At 30.8% G+C, this 18414-nt stretch overlaps 1 protein-coding gene and 1 pseudogene across 3 annotated transcripts; one reads left to right on the top strand and one right to left on the bottom strand.

Annotated features, from left to right (window-relative positions):
- The first annotated feature begins 106 nt into the window (after positions 1-106).
- LOC103837927 lies at positions 107-5679 on the top strand (annotated as a pseudogene).
- Positions 5680-6035: 356 nt separating this feature from the next.
- Positions 6036-16695, bottom strand: LOC103837924 (receptor-like cytosolic serine/threonine-protein kinase RBK2). 3 transcript variants are annotated; one of them, XM_033281040.1, is made up of 8 exons: positions 15624-16679; positions 15281-15541; positions 14961-15118; positions 14756-14835; positions 14521-14656; positions 14043-14192; positions 10019-10100; positions 6036-9884 (listed from the first exon to the last, which is right to left on the bottom strand). In XM_033281040.1, the coding sequence occupies exons 1-8, from the start codon at positions 15817-15819 to the stop codon at positions 9862-9864; spliced, it is 1086 nt and encodes a 361-aa protein (XP_033136931.1). In that variant the 5' UTR covers positions 15820-16679; the 3' UTR covers positions 6036-9861. The 3 variants fall into 3 exon arrangements, with proteins under 3 accessions (XP_033136931.1, XP_033136930.1, XP_009112565.1); XM_033281039.1 differs by having other exon boundaries at positions 6036-10100; positions 15624-16695; XM_009114317.3 differs by lacking the exons at positions 6036-9884; positions 10019-10100 and adding an exon at positions 12822-13218 and having other exon boundaries at positions 15624-16641.
- Positions 16696-18414: the final 1719 nt, after the last annotated feature.

The following is an 18414-nucleotide window of genomic DNA, read 5'->3' as shown; positions in this document are numbered from 1 at the left end:
TAAGTTAAAATTCGCAAACTATATAATATTTTTATTCAAAAAATAAATTTATTAACATAGGTTAAACTTTTATATCTACAACTATATATTATCTTTTTATTTATTTTAAGCTCTCGGCAATATATATATTGTTTAAAATGTTTATATACAAAAATATAACAGTATATAATAATCTTTAGTTCATATACTATTTAAATATATTAATTGAATTTGTCAATTCTGATGTAAAATAGCCTGAGATATCTTTAATTATTATTCAAGTTTAACTTTACTAGTAACAAGATATTCTAAAATATAATATTACTTTATAAGCAGAAGATTTTAGTGAGTATTTATTAAAAATATTATATTTTATAGCTTTCATGAAAGATAGATCATTTAGAAACATCCATTAACTTTCTATATAAATAATACTTTCACAGCAGAAGAACAAGCGATTGAACTCTTTTTTTTTATGACCCTTGTATCGGATGCCTCAGAGTTATCCAATTAGCGCCTAATGACTGTCCACCGGAAATCTGGGCATAATCCGCCGGAAAGTTCGCCGAAGGTATCCATAGGAACTGGTGATCACACCATGTTAATCTACCAGTGGTCACATGCAGCTTGGACATAGGCTTTTCCATATTAGGCCTAAAGGTCGCTCAAGATAATCACCACAAATCACCACAAATCCACCTGCAGTCGAGCTTCAAACCATGCACTTGTCGGATAAACCCCTAAAGTGTGACCCTTCCACTTGCCATTTTTTATGCCTTTAGATTTTTTGTTACTTTTAATAATCTCTGAAGCTATACACACTTTGATCATTTTTTTGTTTTTTCCGATATTGTTTTTGTATGCAGAAAAACTATTTGATCTCTTTCTCATGAATTCATATTTTATATTATGATTTTGGTTGTTCGTTTTTCTAATTAAAATTCAATGTTTGTGATCTTTTGCAGGCTTATAGTCTCTGAAATGGTGACAAAGAAAGCTTATGGCTCGGGTTAAAGATTTGTGGTTTCAAGCTCTTCATACGTTTGTGTTTGATTTGTCTAGGCTACCGAGGCACAATTTTAATTTCTCACTAACTATTATGGATTTCACCATATCAAATGGCATGTGAAAATCATCTTTTATGTTACCTCATTTTTTCTATTATATTTCTCCTTCTCTGTTTTTTTTTCAAGATTTTAAATCTGTTCAATGAAAGAAGATTGTTCCGGTGAGATATATATGTTTATGCTTATAAAATTATTTGAAACAGTGACTAACCAAAATGTCAAAATTATTAGACCCGAGGTTAAATTACTAGAGAAGATGACACGGTATGGTTATCTTCCATGGCTAAGTGAAACATAAAATTTTGTTTTTTTTGAGTAATTACAGTGTATAGCTATGAAAAGAAAGATAATTGCATTGTATGGAGAAGTAGCGCGTGATCACTGTTATTAATTCATAATCCCAGATTTTACCTCTACCTCTGCACCTATTTCTGACACTTTGATATGCTGCACCTATAGCTAAGAAAATCTGTAATAATGACATAAAGAGAGCTTCTTCACGCCACCCAAAAACATGACTGCAAAAGTTTTTCCTTGACCACTATTATCCCAAAAAAATTCACTCCTTCTCTCTCCAATTCTCTCTCTATCCCTCTCGCTGCATTTAACATTCTTCAAAGATGCTTCCAAAACTTGGTTCTGATCATTGAGTCTTCTGCTCTTACTTTGTCATGAGTGAATCTGACATTATCTTTAACTCACCTTCCTCTGATTATGCCTCCATCTCTTCAGCGGTGCAAGTTCTCCATTTTCGGTAGTTTTCTCAAGTTCTATTTGTTTTGTTTACTCACTGCTATTAGGTCAACTCCAACCGGACGCTTAAACGGTATAATAATGCATAATTTGACGTTTCTTCTCTCCAACCGAACGTTAAACACAACTGCATTATAGTGTTATGCTACAGTGTCACACCATATTTGGTGATGCACTGTAGCTAACGGCAAATTTTTTTTTTTCAAAATTGTTTTTTTGATCAAATCAAAACTGTTCAGTTAAATATTGTCTAACTAAAATTGATTACATTTAATTTATATTACTATTTTATAATTAGATCAGATTTTATAAATAAAATATATAACAAAGTTTAATTTAAGCAAATTTAATTACAAAATAAAACTAATACTTTAATATAACTGTTATATAATATATTCATACTTAAAACAGAAATATTATATTATTATAGTTTTAATATTAGTTAACAGTTTTTACTCATAAAATAATTAGTATTTATTAAAAAAAGAATCTTGATTAATAATATAATAGTGAAGAATATTTTTTTAGTGTGATATTTGATGTTGTGGTTGGAGATGCAAAAATAATTAATGCTAAAATTACATTAAAATAGTGTAATTTTGACACTAAAATAGTGTTATGGATTGGAGAAAACTTAATACATATAATATTATAAAATAGTTTTAGTGTGAAGTTTAGTGTTATGGTTGGAGAAGACTTTGGTTTTAGTGTTAAAATTACACTAAAATAGTGTAGTTTTGACACTAAAATGGTGTTAGTGGTTGGAGATGCCCTTACAAATGACAGAAGAATATGTCTCTATTTTGATTAGATTCATTTGCCCTTGTCTAGGATTTGAGAAACCCTTTATGGATTTGCTTTCTACAACATTTCATTGCATAAAGTCTTTGCCCTATCAAGTTAGATCTTGTTTTAAACCACAGGTCAGCTGCAAAATAACGGTTCACATTTTTCTTCATCCTCAAGTTTAGTTTTACATTTTAAAGTTTGAATTTTTTTCCTTCTTAAAGCATATTTTATTTCTTTTATGCAGAAACATAAGCATGGTTTATGACTCATTTGATGAATGGTGTAAATCCAAGAATCTCTTCAACTTTATTCTATTAGGACATTCTTTGAAAGTTTTGTTGCTGCTAAGGTTGGAGTTACATTTCAAAGTTGGTATTTGTCACAAAAGCGTCAAATCTTGTGAACGAGCTTGTTTAACATCATTACACAATTGCTTTCATATGTTCGTTCTTCTCATTATCCTTTCATATTTTTGCTTTTAGAAGTAGCTTCTTAATGTAGACCTTACAGTGAAACTCCGCATAACATAGCACACCATGCATTATAATATTTCATATTCAAGACTTTTACTTTCCTTTGAAACATACACTGTTTTGTCTTGAGGTTTAAGAATGCTATGAGGTTGATGCTGATTATTATGGGAACCGAAACACAGAGAAGCTTGGAAACATGCTGACAAGGTCGGATCCATAAGACTCAATCGTGGTCACAAATTCATTTTGCAACTTGCTTAGCTTGACTAATCTATTAACTAGCAAATTTATCCAAATTAACTAGAAATTATATCAAATTAACTATGTAATATCCCGTTAATATCCACAAAGTACATAGTACTTCATCCTTTATATTTATTTAACTCTAACCTATAATTGATTATCCGGTTCTAATATTCATTCACATTAGAGATACATAAATCATGTTCTAGTTATTACCGTCATACTCCATATTATCTAGGTACTATTCAGTTTTTATATACATTCACAATACATATACATAAACTATTTTCTGGATATTTAAGTTTTAATCATGATTATCATTTTATCATTTGGTTAGTCTGGATAGGTGAGAAGCATATCAAATGACCAGATATTTTGAAAGTATACCACGTTCGAAGACCATAAATTTTTAAAAGTTTTTATTCAAATATTTTTTTCTAAATCCTTTTACTATCTCCTTTCCATGTTGATATAGATCATTTTTTTTTTAGGAATATACATTATTTGTTTGTTTTTTTTATCAAAAGAATATACTCATTCCGTTCCTTAAAATTACATATTCTAGAAAAAAAATTTGTTTAAAAAAAATCCATTTTTTACATTTTTAATGTATATCTTATTAACTAATATTGCAAACTAATTTAATTCTACTAGTTGAATTTTTATTGGCTTAAAATTATGGAAAAAAAGATAAATACAAAAAAATATGTAAATTTAATGTGTTTTATTAAAACGTATGAAAAATTTAGAATATGTAATTTTAAGGAAGAAAGAGAGAGTACATTATTTGTTTTTAGTTTATAACAACAATGACAGAAAAATCTAAAAGAAAACACATTCTTAAAAAAACTCAGTTTTATTAAAAACAAAATAAAAAGATTCGGAGGAAAAAAAGACATGAACTGTGACTTTGACCCTTTGGTGAGTGTGATAAAGTAAAGGACATTTACACTTGAAGCACATAGATTGGACGAACCAAAACCTCACGGATTCTCTTACATATCCCACCGTCCTTCACTTTCACTCTCTGCAACTTCCACATCTCCCTTCTTCTTTTCCAGATTCTTGTCCGAGAAACTTCCTTCATTCTCGTCTCAAGATGCCGATCAACAGAGACCCATCAACACCTCCGCCTGTCATCGGCAAAATCGGGCCTTACACTGTCTTCATGACTCCTCCGGCGACTCCAAAACCACCTGAATCTCCTTCCGCCGTGTCTCAGAAGCCCATCGTTCAACCGCCGGTTCTTCCTCCTCCGCAGCAGTTTAAATCGGCGGCTTCCTCTGAGCAGGACGGCTCAGTTTTAGGGTTCTTCAAAAAACGCCGTCACAAAGGTGCAAAATGGTACGGAACGAGAGAAGTCTGAGGATGAAGGTTTCTCATTTAGGATCTTGATTTTTGAGATAGCGTTTTTCTTCTGATACCCTCTGATTGATTGATGAAGAAATTGATCTAAAGATTCTATTTTGGGAAAGTAGATTTAAGTGGAGACTATTTCTAATGTACAATGAATTGTGGATTTTCATACGGTTTCTGTTGTTTGGTCCTAACAAGCAATGAAAAGATTTTAACTTTGAGATTGTTCTGTGTTTGTGCTGAATTATTTTACGACAGCACACTCAAGCGTTGATGATCATTTGGTGAGATGGTTTGGGTTAAACCAATCTAAGTACCAGTGGGCTTTGGACGAATACTATGAAGGCAAAGGATCTTCTGTAAGTGTTCCTTATTAAGGGCGTTTTGTTGTTTAATTTTGATTCTTGGTATGTTAAGTTTTTTCATTCTTGCGTACTACTAGTTCCTATATTAACTCCCATTGTTCACTTTGGGAAAACTTTGTTGCAAAGCTAGTTTGAAAGTGTTTTTGTTTTTTACTCTTTACTTCTTGTTTTGCTTCTAAGCTAAATGAACACAACTATGGAAGGGACAAAACATATGTTCCCGTGATTTGAAGCGTAGTCTTCACCCAATAGTGAAACATAAAAGTGTCGATTGATTTATTTCATGTGTTTCTCATCTTTTGTCTTCTTTTGTAAATAAAACGCAGGAAATGAAGAGTGTGGAAGCCAAGGAGATGCCCGGGAAAGTACAAAGCGTATAAGCAACAATGTATATCCCCACTTCTTGTCCCCTTGGCTAGTTTCCCAAACCTGTTTATCTGGGAGAGAAACAAAAAAACGTTCGAGTCTTGACGAAAGTTTTATTCAGATGATAGATTTGTTTTGGTATATTTGAGAGCTCTTGGTAGTTTTTTTCTTCATGTATTAGTGGTGTAATCTCCAAAGGAAATTTGGAGTTGCACTGATCATTTGGTTTGTTGTAAGTTTAGTCACATTGGTTATTGTTTACCCTAATCCGTTATATTATAATTTATATATGTCTTGTCTAATTTAGAAACTGTTATAAAGGATGGGAAATACAAATAAACATAGATGAATAAAGAAAATAAACACTCGCATGTAGCCTAAAACCAAATTAGAACTTTCATAGATAAACAAAAGATTTTATTTGTGGAGGGGATGAAATTATTATTTTTTATCTATGGTATTACAAGAAGACATCCAACTCATGTGTAGCCTAAAACGAAGCTACTCGTCGAGGAAACATGAAAACATTTCCTACACCACTCTATTTTCTACACTAAACTCTATTATAGAGTAAAATCATCTCCAACTTCACTCTATATTTCACTCTAAAATAGTGCAACTCTAAATAACTATATTTTTTACTCTATTATAGAGTACAACTTTTTTATTTATACTTTAATCCTTTTATTCTTCAATCTTTTTATTTTGTAACTATTTATTTAATTTAATTATGCAAACAACACATAATTATGTTTAACACAATATATATATATATATATAAACATTTAAAATTTATTATTATTAGCCAAATAAAAGCACTAAAATTAAACATATTTTTTTAAGATTAGCAAAAAAAAAACAAATACTAAAATTAAAAATAAGTAACTCAAAATAAAATTAAAACCATAGATAATAATGACTTAATTGTTTTTGGTAAATTGGTTCCAAGTCGAGCAAGATTGTTAAAATATTGTCTAAATGAGAGAAATGAAGGAGTAGCTTCTTGTTCATGTTGTTGACCACGTCTTTTTTGTTTGTAAAATTTGTGTTCGTTCCTCTTGAAAATATTCACGAACATCTGGATCTTGCACTGAATTCAAATCACAAACAAAATATTTTTTATGCATGTATGTAACTAAAATATATAAAAAATGTATTGGTGACCAATGCATATGGACTACATGTATAATTCTATATAACATGATATGAGGATGAATGTGATTTTAGCGCACCAACTAAAGTGGGAAGAGAAGTTCCACCTCCAAAGATTCAGACACGAAAGAACGATAATATTCGATTTGAAGAAAATTTTGGTCGATTTAGAAAAAAAATCAAAAATAAAAAAAATTCATTTCACATTCCGAAATTTGTTAATTGATCACTTGTGGGAAAGATATACTAATGGAGATGTTTAAGTTAAAATGTATCATGTTATTAGTAAAATGTAATGTAAGTTTTAATATAATAAATGTTTGATATAAATATATAATCTATGAAAACTTTGTGAAAAATAAAATATAAAGAGTCAATTTGTAAATTTTGTAAGTAAAAGATATTAATTATAAAATAGAAAATAATATATTTAAGAATATTCATTTTTAGAATTAAATATAGAGTAAACCTTTGGAGAGAAACTCTACTCTATTTTAGAGTAACACTATTTTAAAGTGAAAACTACTCTAAAATAGAGTAAACTATTGGAGATGGTCTTACTGCTAAGACGGATATTGGTTAGGGTATTTCATGTATAGGGTAATTTGGATAAGGGGCTACATGATCCATTTACTATCTGATTCATTTTCGATTCGGTTTTGGATAGTTTCGGATTTGGTTCGGATAGTAAAACTAGGAACGAGAAATACCCAAAACAATTTAGTTCTCGTTTGGTTTTGGTTCAAATATTTTGGATAGTCCGGGTAATTCAGACTAAATATCTTGTTTTTTGGTTAAAATATCAAATAACTAAGATGATTTGGATAAATTTCTTGGATATTTTAGATTACTTTAGATAATTCAGATAAAAATATTTGGATACTTTTGGGTAGTTTTGATAAATTGTAATAATTTAGTCTTCTTCTATTACTTTCAGATACTTTAACATATTTAAAAAAAATTAGGAATATAGATTTAATTATGTTGTATATATAAATATTAATTAATATTTTTATATATTCGGGTACCGGTTCGGTTCAGCTAGTTTAAATACATAAATATATGAACCATTCGGATATTTGAGGGTTTCAATCCAATTTTGATTTTAGATATTTCAGTTTGGTTCCGGTTCGGTTTTTTTCGGTTCCGGTTTTTTGCAAGGCCTAATGCCATACTAATTTCGGCATCCGTTTATTAATTCGATTGTATACAAGGAGGACCATATACGTATGCTGTTTTTTGTACTGGATCTAGCTATATTCAAGGCCTATTAAAAAGGCCCAGATGTTTTAATCTTTCAATATACTATACAGCCAATCACAAAGCTCTGTTTCGCTGGAAAGTCTGAGTTCCTTGTTGCTGCATCCCATTTTACGAAACCTGAACTCTCTGTTTGGAATACATCAAAGCAATCCTTATCATGCTCATATGGATTACGCATAGAAGGTAAGTCTTCAAAACTTCTCCTAGAAAGTTCTTGTTGTGTGTTAGCTTAGTGAATTCATCAGCTTTTGCTGTCTTGGCTCTGATCTGATCCCATAAACTTTTAAAAAGAAGAATATGTTCCGCGGTAGAGATGGTGCCATTCTCTTGTTCAACGGATCAGATCCTAACCCTGTATCTATATGGACTTTAATGAAGGTCTGACTGACACAAAAAAAAAAAAGAAAAAGTAATGTTTCATCCGTTTAAATGAGAGACTAAAATGAAATATAATCTAACTCGCTGGCTGAGGGAGGATCAATCTCATTTCCTGAAAGAGACGACAAGTCTCTGCTTCCTCTTGCATATGTAAATGGAAGCTATGAGTATGTTGTTTTCGATCCCAGTCGCGATGAGACACATGAGCGTAGCGCTGAGGGTCTTGCCGGTGACGAGGAGACAGGTAACAAAGTCTTTCTAACCTCTTTTTATTGATGCTATATTAATAGAGAAAGTTTCAATCTTTTTAGGAGATTTTGGGTACACGTCGCTGTACGGACAGTTGCCGGATTATGACAAGAAAAGAATGGAGAATGTTGAGTAGTTGGCAACACCTTTTGAATCGTGAGAGAGACCATAGGAAACGATATTCAGCGGTTCTACACTAAATTTTCCGCCTCTTCAGAAACTATGCGGTGAGTTCTTTGAGTCACTTATGGAGAAAAGAACGGTCGTTGTGGAATGAGATAGGCTTTACGCAGACTTTACCACAAAAAAAGGTTTATACAAAAGAATTCATTTTACAGCCATCTTTATTTTGGTGAGCAAAAGTTTTTTGAGTTTGTGCGTTCATGAAATTTTTTAGCTTCTTTTTGTTGCGAGGTTGAGTGAAAACAGAATATATAAATCTTAAAGCTGAACTTTATCGTTATGTGATTATTGACTCATTGAGGTTAAGTAGGCCTGACAAAAAAAAAACTGAATCCGAAATCTAATCCTGAACCCAATTGAAAAACTGATCACGGATGGGTTTACAATGATACTCAAAATTGGATTTAATGGCCAGGTTAAATGGTTTTTATTTATACAGGCTGGTGTATTGAATATGTAATTTGAAGTGATTTGACTTTTAATAAGTTTGTAAATGATTGCAGGAGAATTGAAAAATTTGGTGTGATTTTTTGTTAAAACACTCTAGAATCTCATCTAAAACAATGAGATTTGGATTTTTATTTTTATAACTAAGGAAATCTCCTCAAACACTCTAGAAACACTTAAAGTACTCTAAAATCTCCGACTTAAATTTTGTTCAATAACAGTTGATTTCAGAGTGTTTTATGAAATGATAAGTTCAATAACAATAGACTTTAAAGTATTTTTTTAAATCCACGGTTAAATAACAGTAAATTTATCATTTTAATATAATTCACTTCAAACTCCTAGTTGAATACACTCCCCTTAAGTTAATTTGGATAGTTTATTGGATTTTAGATAATTTTCAGTATTTTCAAATGTCTTTGGATAGTTATTTTCTTGGTTTTGGATAATTTTAGATATGTAGCTAAGATAAAACCCAAAACCCAATTCAAACCGGATCTCGATATAAAAAGTTAATATCTGAGAGGAATTTGTAAGTTTAGTACATACCATAGTCTTAATAAAAAACCTAAATATTTGATTTGAGTTCAAACGAGTATTCAAAATACATACCATAGTTTTAATTAAAAAAAATTATTATTTTTCTACAAGGTGAAATTAATATTTAAAAAACCGACGTGAATCAAGTAAGAACTTGAATAATTTGATGAGGAATATATCTTGCTGATTTTTTTTAAAAAAATGTAAATGTATCACTTTATATATGGTTTTTAATCTGGTTCTTATTTTGCAGCTGTTTTAGCTCACCATGCTGTAGTAACCTGGAAGAAAAAATTAACAGCTAAGAACCGGATAAATTCTCTTAAACCAAACGAAATTTGCGATTGAAACCAGATTGAATTGAAAAGAGTTCCACTGGAACTTTGGTTCGAACCGGAATCAATATTGACCGTACCAAAAGGAATCGAGAGGTAAAGGAAAACCATTTGGGGCCGTTTTAGATTCTCAATCATTGTAAGAAAATGAGTCAGGTACTCCTGCTCCACCAAAAGGAAATTATTCCATTATCCAGATATTCAAACAAACATCTTGCATTATTAATAAGTTGGCAATACAAATAAATATATAAATGTTCTATGATTCGAGGTTTATCTATTATATATAGGTCTTTAGGTGGTCCAACATGTTGAGCTAATTATCTTCTAGTACATTTGCTTTGGAAAATCAACTTTTTATTTTTATTTTCCACATGCAAGTAGGACAATAGTTATTACTAGTTTGTGTTACGTATGAGAAAAGCTTTCTGCTTTTGAGAAAGAGATGAAAAATATCGTTGTTTATTCCTTGAAAAGAAAGGAAAAACGCACAATACTTATCCAAGATTAATGAAAGTTTGAAAATTTTCTATTATGTGGGTGAATTGGCTTATCCAACTATTGTAGACACACTTTATCAACCAAAAAAGATAAAAGAATATAATAATTCGTTGCATGTTACGTTTAAGCTTTAAAGGACTTAAAAGATGTTCTATCACATAAATTAGGAATTTCTGGATTGTTTATTAGTACTAACTGAAAGTTTGAAAAATTGATATGCATAGCAGCGACTTGGAGTTTATGAATGCATGTTCTACATAGTTTTTTTCTTTGGTATGAATGTTCTACATAGTTATATTCAAGTTTTTAAGAACTCTTATTTTGTTTTAATTATTTTTGGAACCCCCTTCCTAATGTTTAAGGATGTAGGCGGACTTATATTACTCAGTTTTGTTGCTTTGGTCCAATGACTCAAATTCGAATATGATAATTATTTGTCAAATTTAGGTTTTAAGTATATTGTTTCAATAGCGAGAAACTTCGAGAGAGAATAACATTTATTCTCTATTTAACTTATATTTCACCCAAAAAGAAAAACTTATATTTCACCAATCAAGTTATACATTCACTTTTGACATTTACTCTCTTTACTGTTGAAAGAATGAGAAACATACACTAATATTTACTCCATGTTTTGTTAGAGTAACAAAATTTACTCAACTATTTTTTCTCTTTCCTAATTCTTTTTCCTCTGTGTTACTATATATCCAACCAATCATACTCCTATTTTAATATGGAAACTTATTAATCACCTGTTATGCTAACTGGACACTCAGACTAACAAACAAAAAATTTATATTAAACTTAAAGATCTTAATCCATGTGTAAATCTCTTGTAGTACTCAAGTTCATGATGACTGAGGACTGAAACATCAAAAGTTTATTGTAATATAGTGTTTATTGTAATATAGTGAAATTTTTTATTGCATTATCAGTATACCAAAAAAGTAACGTAAAATTTTAAATAATTGTAGAGTGATACTACGATAATTGTCTGTTCCTTACACCTGGCATAGGCAGCCACTAAACAAGTATCCACACTTAACTTATTGTCATTGTATTCAGTAAAAAAAAACTTATTGTCATTGTATTGATCCAAGCATGCATTATTATGATTAAAAACAATTATTAATGTTTTTAGTCTAAGATCAAATCAGTGATCATCAAATGGCATCCTAGGACTTGGCATACTCATGTGAATTCAATGATCTTGAAGATTCCTTCATACGAAGATTGGTTTTAAAACATGAAACTCCTATATTATGCAATCTGCAAAGAAATTACATAATGTAGGATTTGAATCCCAGATCTAGATATAGAAGTATTTAAACCTTAACTACTAGACTACAGTGTTTCCACAGTTGACAATCGTAATTATATTACATATTGTTTAAGACATTTTGTTTAAGAATATGACATCTCATAATGTACAAGTAAATTTTAGAAACCACACAGATGTATGAACATATATATTTATAAAACTTTATGTGGTTATTGAAGTACTAAAATGTATATGTTAACTTGTTTTACAATAAGGAGAATTTCCCTTACTACAATAGTTTGAGGATTGTTCTCATGTAATAATTACTTGTTTATTTGTTTGTTTGTTCGAATAATATATCTATCTTGTCACTACTTTTTCGTTTCAATATAAGAGTAATTCTAATACTGCACATACAAAGAAATCAAGTTAATTTTTATGATGTCACTGATATATAAATGGATGACTTATATACTATTTTACATTTTAACTATGAATAAATTGGTTTAAGGTCAAAATTGTTTTGAAAATTTTAGTATGATACTCCTATAAAACAAAAAAAAAAAGATTGAAAAAAAAAAGATATTCCTTATAAAAAATTATATGAACGAGATTATTGTCACATGGAGGGACAACATCAGTTTGTCAAAGACTAATATTGTAGGATGTTTTACACATACTGATTATTGTTTTTAAAATGAATAGTTATGGTTAAACGTTGATAATTATATAGGCATATATTTTTGAAACATCATGTATGTATTGAAAAATCCAGAAAAATATATTTTTATCAAACTAAAAATAGTTCAAAGCATATATCTTAGAAAAATGGAAGGAATTTATTAGCCTGCTACATTTTTTTAGGTTTAATATTTGTTTTACATATGAATTTGCATATGTTTACTGTTTACATGAGGTTAATTTAAGAAATATAACATTATGTCATTATTATCAAATATTTTGGAAATGTAAAATAATAAAAAAATATTTGCGTTTAAAATGTTCTGAAGATATTTCATAAAAAACAAAATGATTATGTTTACTTTAATAAGAAAATTTTTAATTACTCAATGCATGTTTGATCAAAAAAATAAAATTACTCAATGCATGCAATGGGACCCTAATTCTTAATGCCATCTACTGGGATGGTATCAGATTATATGGGGTTTGCAAACTCTGGATAGAGTTTGGTTTACATATTATTAACTGTCCACATCGAAAAATAAATAAAACACCTCATTGAATACTACAAGTGTTCATGAAATAGACAAGTCTAAACAAATATATACAGTAAAACAAAATTGATATTTCAAATTGTACAACTAATTTCATACCTAGCGACTCCGATTGGAAGAGCTTCGATTAGAGAAAGAGCCAGGGGGGGGAAAGTGAGATTGAAGAATCACATTCACAATCCTCAAGATCTTCGTATCCCCAAAACTCTTCCTTCACTTCTTCTTCCTCTTCCATTTTCCATTTTTCCTTCTCTATATCTTCTCCTTGTAGTACTTCTAATACCTAATGTGCCACAAATTCAAAAACACAAAGTTCATTCTAAAGGAAAGATTCATAACATATCTTAGATGTTTAACCGAAGAAAATAACATATCTTAGTACCAATCTTGTAATGATGCTGTAATTATGTGTGTTTGATCTAGAAAATCTGGTTTAATAGTTTCTTTGTACTATTGATCAAAATTAAGTGTCGGTAAAGGAGCCTCTTTATATGACATGACTTTTCTTTATTCAATAACCCTATCAAAATCTGGTTTTAGAAAACATATTGTTTGGACCCAAAAAGAGAAAATATAGTGCTTGTTTTGTTTTGTTTTGTATGCGACTGTGATTGAGATTAGGTGTCGGTAAAGGAGCTTTTTCATATATAATACTACTCTTCTTTATATTAAACTTAAAAAGAGGTTCCTATATCTTATACAATAAATCAAAAAACAGCTTTATATGAACACAAAATAAATGTGAATGTTATATGTGGTACAAAAATTATGATTATTTCCTTTATATTTTTCAAGATTTATAGTTTTTTTAGTTCACATAATGAACAACAAAGATACTTTTTAGTCACGCAGCCAATTATCTTAACTGAAAAGCGAATCGTTGAGTAACATATTGACACGATACTACGTCTCATTATGAACCAATCATAAAAATACTTTAGCTTTTCAAAAATTCATAATAATGATACATATTACTCTTCTGTTGCCCAAAGTAGGTTTTCAATTATTAAAATGAACGGAATAAAAAACAAATAAGCATCCTAGCTAGAAGAAAACTAGAAAAGGAACAGCCAAATATGTAAAAAAATGTCAAATAAACTAAAATACCTCGATCATGGAAGGCCGACATGGAGACGATGATCGGATGCAGAGAGACGCAGCGAAAGCTATGCGATGAAGCTGTTGGATATCAAAGTTTTCACCGATCCTTGGATCCATCAACTTCTCAATCTCTCCATCTTTTATTATCGTTTTCGCCTGTTACAATATTAATATGTAATTACACCATGAATTCATTTCTCTGTAACTAGATGGAAAATATATATGGCCAAGGGTCCGTTTGGCTCTTGATCTAAAAAAAAATCTTTTTATGTAAAAATAACTTACTTCATCTAAGTTTTTTGAGTTTTTTTTATTTTATTTCATACAGTTCTGATTGGTAAAAGTATTATAAAGAAGTGAGTGGAAAAGCTATAAAGAGTTTCTAAAACCTTTACCAATCACACCTTAAAAATATGAAATAAAAGTTGTCAATAGTAAAAAATACCAGTAAATAGTAAATAAATTCGGGTTAAATTGGATTTACCCAGCTGTGTAGGCTTTGGTGGGATGCATCAACAGGTTTTTTACCAGAAATGAGTTCAAGCAAGAACACTCCAAAGGCAAATACATCAGTCTTCTCATCCACAATCCCATGCGTATAGTACTCTGGAGCTAAGTGCCTGTTTTTATTCAAAATGATCAATCAATATGTTTAAAGGAAACACATGCAGTTTGTTATATAGTTTAAATATGGAAATAAAATTTGAGTACAAAAATACCCAAATGTGCCTTCAATTGGAGCAATGGAATGGTGAGACCATTGAGAAGGCAGCCATTTTGCCAACCCAAAATCAGATATCTAAAAATACAAAGACAATTATTTTCTTCTTTGAATACAATTATTAAATAAAAATATAAAAAATATATTTAACAATGAAATAGTTAGGAAGTTAAGATGGAAGAGAAAGAAAATAAACAGAATACCTGTGGTTCAAAATCTTGGGTTAAGAGAACATTGGAGGATTTAATGTCTCTGTGGATGATCCTTCTTTGACAACCTTTGTGTAAATAATGAAGCCCTTTTGCTGTCCCAATTGCAATTTTATACCTTGTCTCCCACTCCAATGGTGCTTGATTCAAATCTACATAAACATTATTATAAAAAACAGACTTCAAAACAAAACAAAAACACCAAATAACATAATGAAAGCATCAATTTTTAAGCAAAGTTTGCTGAAACCATGTTCAAGAAAAGCATCAAATGTTCATAAAAGTTCAAGTTCTAAGGTTTGTGGGTTATGTACCATGAAGGAGAGAAGCAACAGAGCCTCTTGAAGAGAAGATGAAAACAAGATAGAGACCATTGTCAATACAACAACCAAGAAGAGACAAGACATTAGGATGTGAGACATGTCCTATTGTTCCAATCTCCATTAGAAACTCTTTCTCTCTCCTCTCATCTTCTCTCCCTCCTCTTGTTATCCTCTTCACAGCGATTTCTTCACCACTTTTACTCAAAATCCCTTTGTACACCTCTGCAAATCCACCTCTTCCTACCAAGTTCTCTGCAGAAGAACAAAACCCTTTTAGTGAAAGAAAAGACATTATAGAGGGAGAATCAAAGTTTCTTGAATTTGGAGACAGAACCTGAGCTGAAACCGTTGGTTGCGTCGTGGATTTCTTCAAAGGAGAAACATTTCCACTTGGGTCTTTGAAACTGCTCTGCTTCTTGAAAACCCTCCACGCATTTGGAGTGTGGAGTTGAGTTTTCAGAGTCGGAGTCGAAACTGCGTCGTTTGAAAGAGAAGAGACGTTTCAGGCTGTTGCTTCGAATGTACTTCATTGTGTTAATGGAACAGAAGAAACTCGAGGTTTACGCAACTAATGAATCACAGAGGGAAGAAAAAGGAGGAGGAAGAGGAAGGGACAGAGAAGAGAAAGTTATTATTATCTCTCTGTCTTTATGTACTTTGTGAATAAAAACACAGAAGAATTAAATTTGGGTTGGTGAAGGTTTACGGTGAGGGCGTCCACAGATAATTAGGTAACCGAAAACTGAGTTTCTGCGTTTAGCGTTTGGTGATTTGCGTTTTGGTGGTAATGAAGTGTAGAAAAAGATGAAGCAAACTTTATATGGGTGAGACTTTAATGCTTTTTTTTATTTATCTCACAAGGCAGGTAGCTCTGCTGGAGGATGTCCATGTTCTCAATTTTACTTTGTTTTTCATTTTCTCATTTTTTTTTACTTCTTTACACTTTTCAAATTAAATTGTAATAAGTCAAGCCTAACATATTTTGCTTAATTAAGTGAAACTATTGTTAGGTAGTCCATATCTTAAGCTCTTATGGCCTAACACTCGTCAGTTATATGTTAGCCCCAATCCTAAAGAATCACTACTACAATTAGTCATTATTTAACTTCCTTTTGTTTATATGTGTATTATATATATACATACATTTTTAAACTACTTATAGATTGTTTATTTCTACGACTTCTAAGGACTATGATTTGATTACTAAATCGTGTTTAGACCTGTGCTTAGTTTGATACTTTGTGTGCTTATATGCAATAAATTATACATTTGATATTGTTTTACCAGCATTTTATTTCTTCTAAACTAAATGCAAAATCAAAACTCAAATATGCAAGAAAATAATTATTTCCATTTACTGTAAGTGGAAAATGATGGTTGTCTATGAAAAACAACATACTGTGTGTTTTATCATAAATAATATTTTAACATATAAACATGTATATTTAATACTCTATAATATTATTGATTATGTTTCTTATTCGATATTATTAATGTATAATGATTTGTTTTATACATTTTAGTTTATTATTAACTGTTATTTTATATTAATATATTTTCGAGTTTGGTAAAATAAATTCATAGTATGAAATAAACAAATTTAGAATCTCCTTCATTTTTTCTAATTTTTACAGACTGAATACAATACAATTTAAAATTTTATTTAGTTATACTATAGAACTAATATTTTCTTAGCATAATTTATATTTCTATGTTATTTATTTTAGTATATTGCAGGATTTTATAAGTAAATAGGTTATAATAATACAACATTATAATTTAAAAATATTTTGAAATTTTTATTAAGATTTTGTTAGATTTTTTCCAACATATTTTGTTATAAGTAAAAATAAAATTTGAATTTACAGTTAAAATTTATTTATTAATATCTATATAATTTATAAGATTTTTTAGAAATGTTAAATATTAAATAGATTAACTTAAACAATCAAATATATGTAATTGATGAAATAGACCTAGTATGAATTGTTTATGGTATTTTTTTTAATAAAGAAGATATAAAATATAATTATAAATTTTGAAAAATAGCATACACTTTTATTTTATTTTGTTTTATAATAAAATCTTATTTAAATTAATGTATAAGAGTATATATAAAAGCTCCCAGGCACGTTTTTAGAGGAAGGTCTTTGACTTCTCGCTATACGTCCTTTCCTCCTTTTTACCTATGGGTTCCTTTCCTGTTTTGGCTCTGAGTACTCTGCTTTAGGAAGCTTTATTTCAAATTCCTTCTGCTTCCAGTAATATCCACCAGGTAAAAGGAAGTCTTGAAGAACAACCCACCGGGTTCTCCCCCGACTTGGGTCGGTTGGCCATTTCCGACGAGGTTTTTCACCGGAATTAAAGATGGATCTTCCCATGGATGCTCTGTACGGTGAGTTTTGCAGGTTTTACTCCTCTGGTAGAGCTATCGGCGGAGACTGCTGCTAAACTCATCAGGTTGAGAGTTTTACCCAGTGGTTACTGGACTTCGAACTAAAACTTTGTTTCAGAAGATAAGATAATCCCTTGCCCAGTTAACCTCAATTCTTCTCAAGAACCTTTTTGTTACGGAAGAAACGTCTGAAACTTTGCGGCTAAAGTCTACTGCTACAGATTTCACCTCGTTACACATAACCTCCAACAGGAAGAGATGCAGCGCCGCCTCTCCTCCTCCGAGAAAGGCAAGACCACCGCTCTTGAGCATGTACCGGCTCCGAGAAAGGCGAGAATCAGAGCAGTTGCATCGGACCTCAACTCCCTTAAGGAAAAGCATTCTCTCACGCTTATCGGTAGGGTAACCAATCCCTCGGTCCAGAAAGTGTGGTCTCTTATCCCCTTTTTCACTGACCATTGGAAGACTGATATTCCCCCTGTTGGTGCTGACCTGGGGCTGGGAATGTTTCAGTTCCAGTTTGAGTTGGAGTCCGATTTACTCACAGTGCTGGAGAAGCAACCTTACCACTATGCTAAGTGGATGATTATCCTCCAACGATGGGAACCCACGATCTCTCCGGACTTTCCATCAATGATTCCTTTCTGGATAAAAGTCCAAGGATTACCTATCCACCTAGGATCAGAAGAGACAATCCGCAGTATTGGCGAAGATCTTGGCACTTGGGAGG

Source organism: Brassica rapa, chromosome A09 (genome assembly GCF_000309985.2).
Source record: "Brassica rapa cultivar Chiifu-401-42 chromosome A09, CAAS_Brap_v3.01, whole genome shotgun sequence".
Lineage (NCBI taxonomy): Eukaryota > Viridiplantae > Streptophyta > Magnoliopsida > Brassicales > Brassicaceae > Brassica > Brassica rapa.
This window is presented reverse-complemented; position numbering and strand designations above follow the sequence as displayed.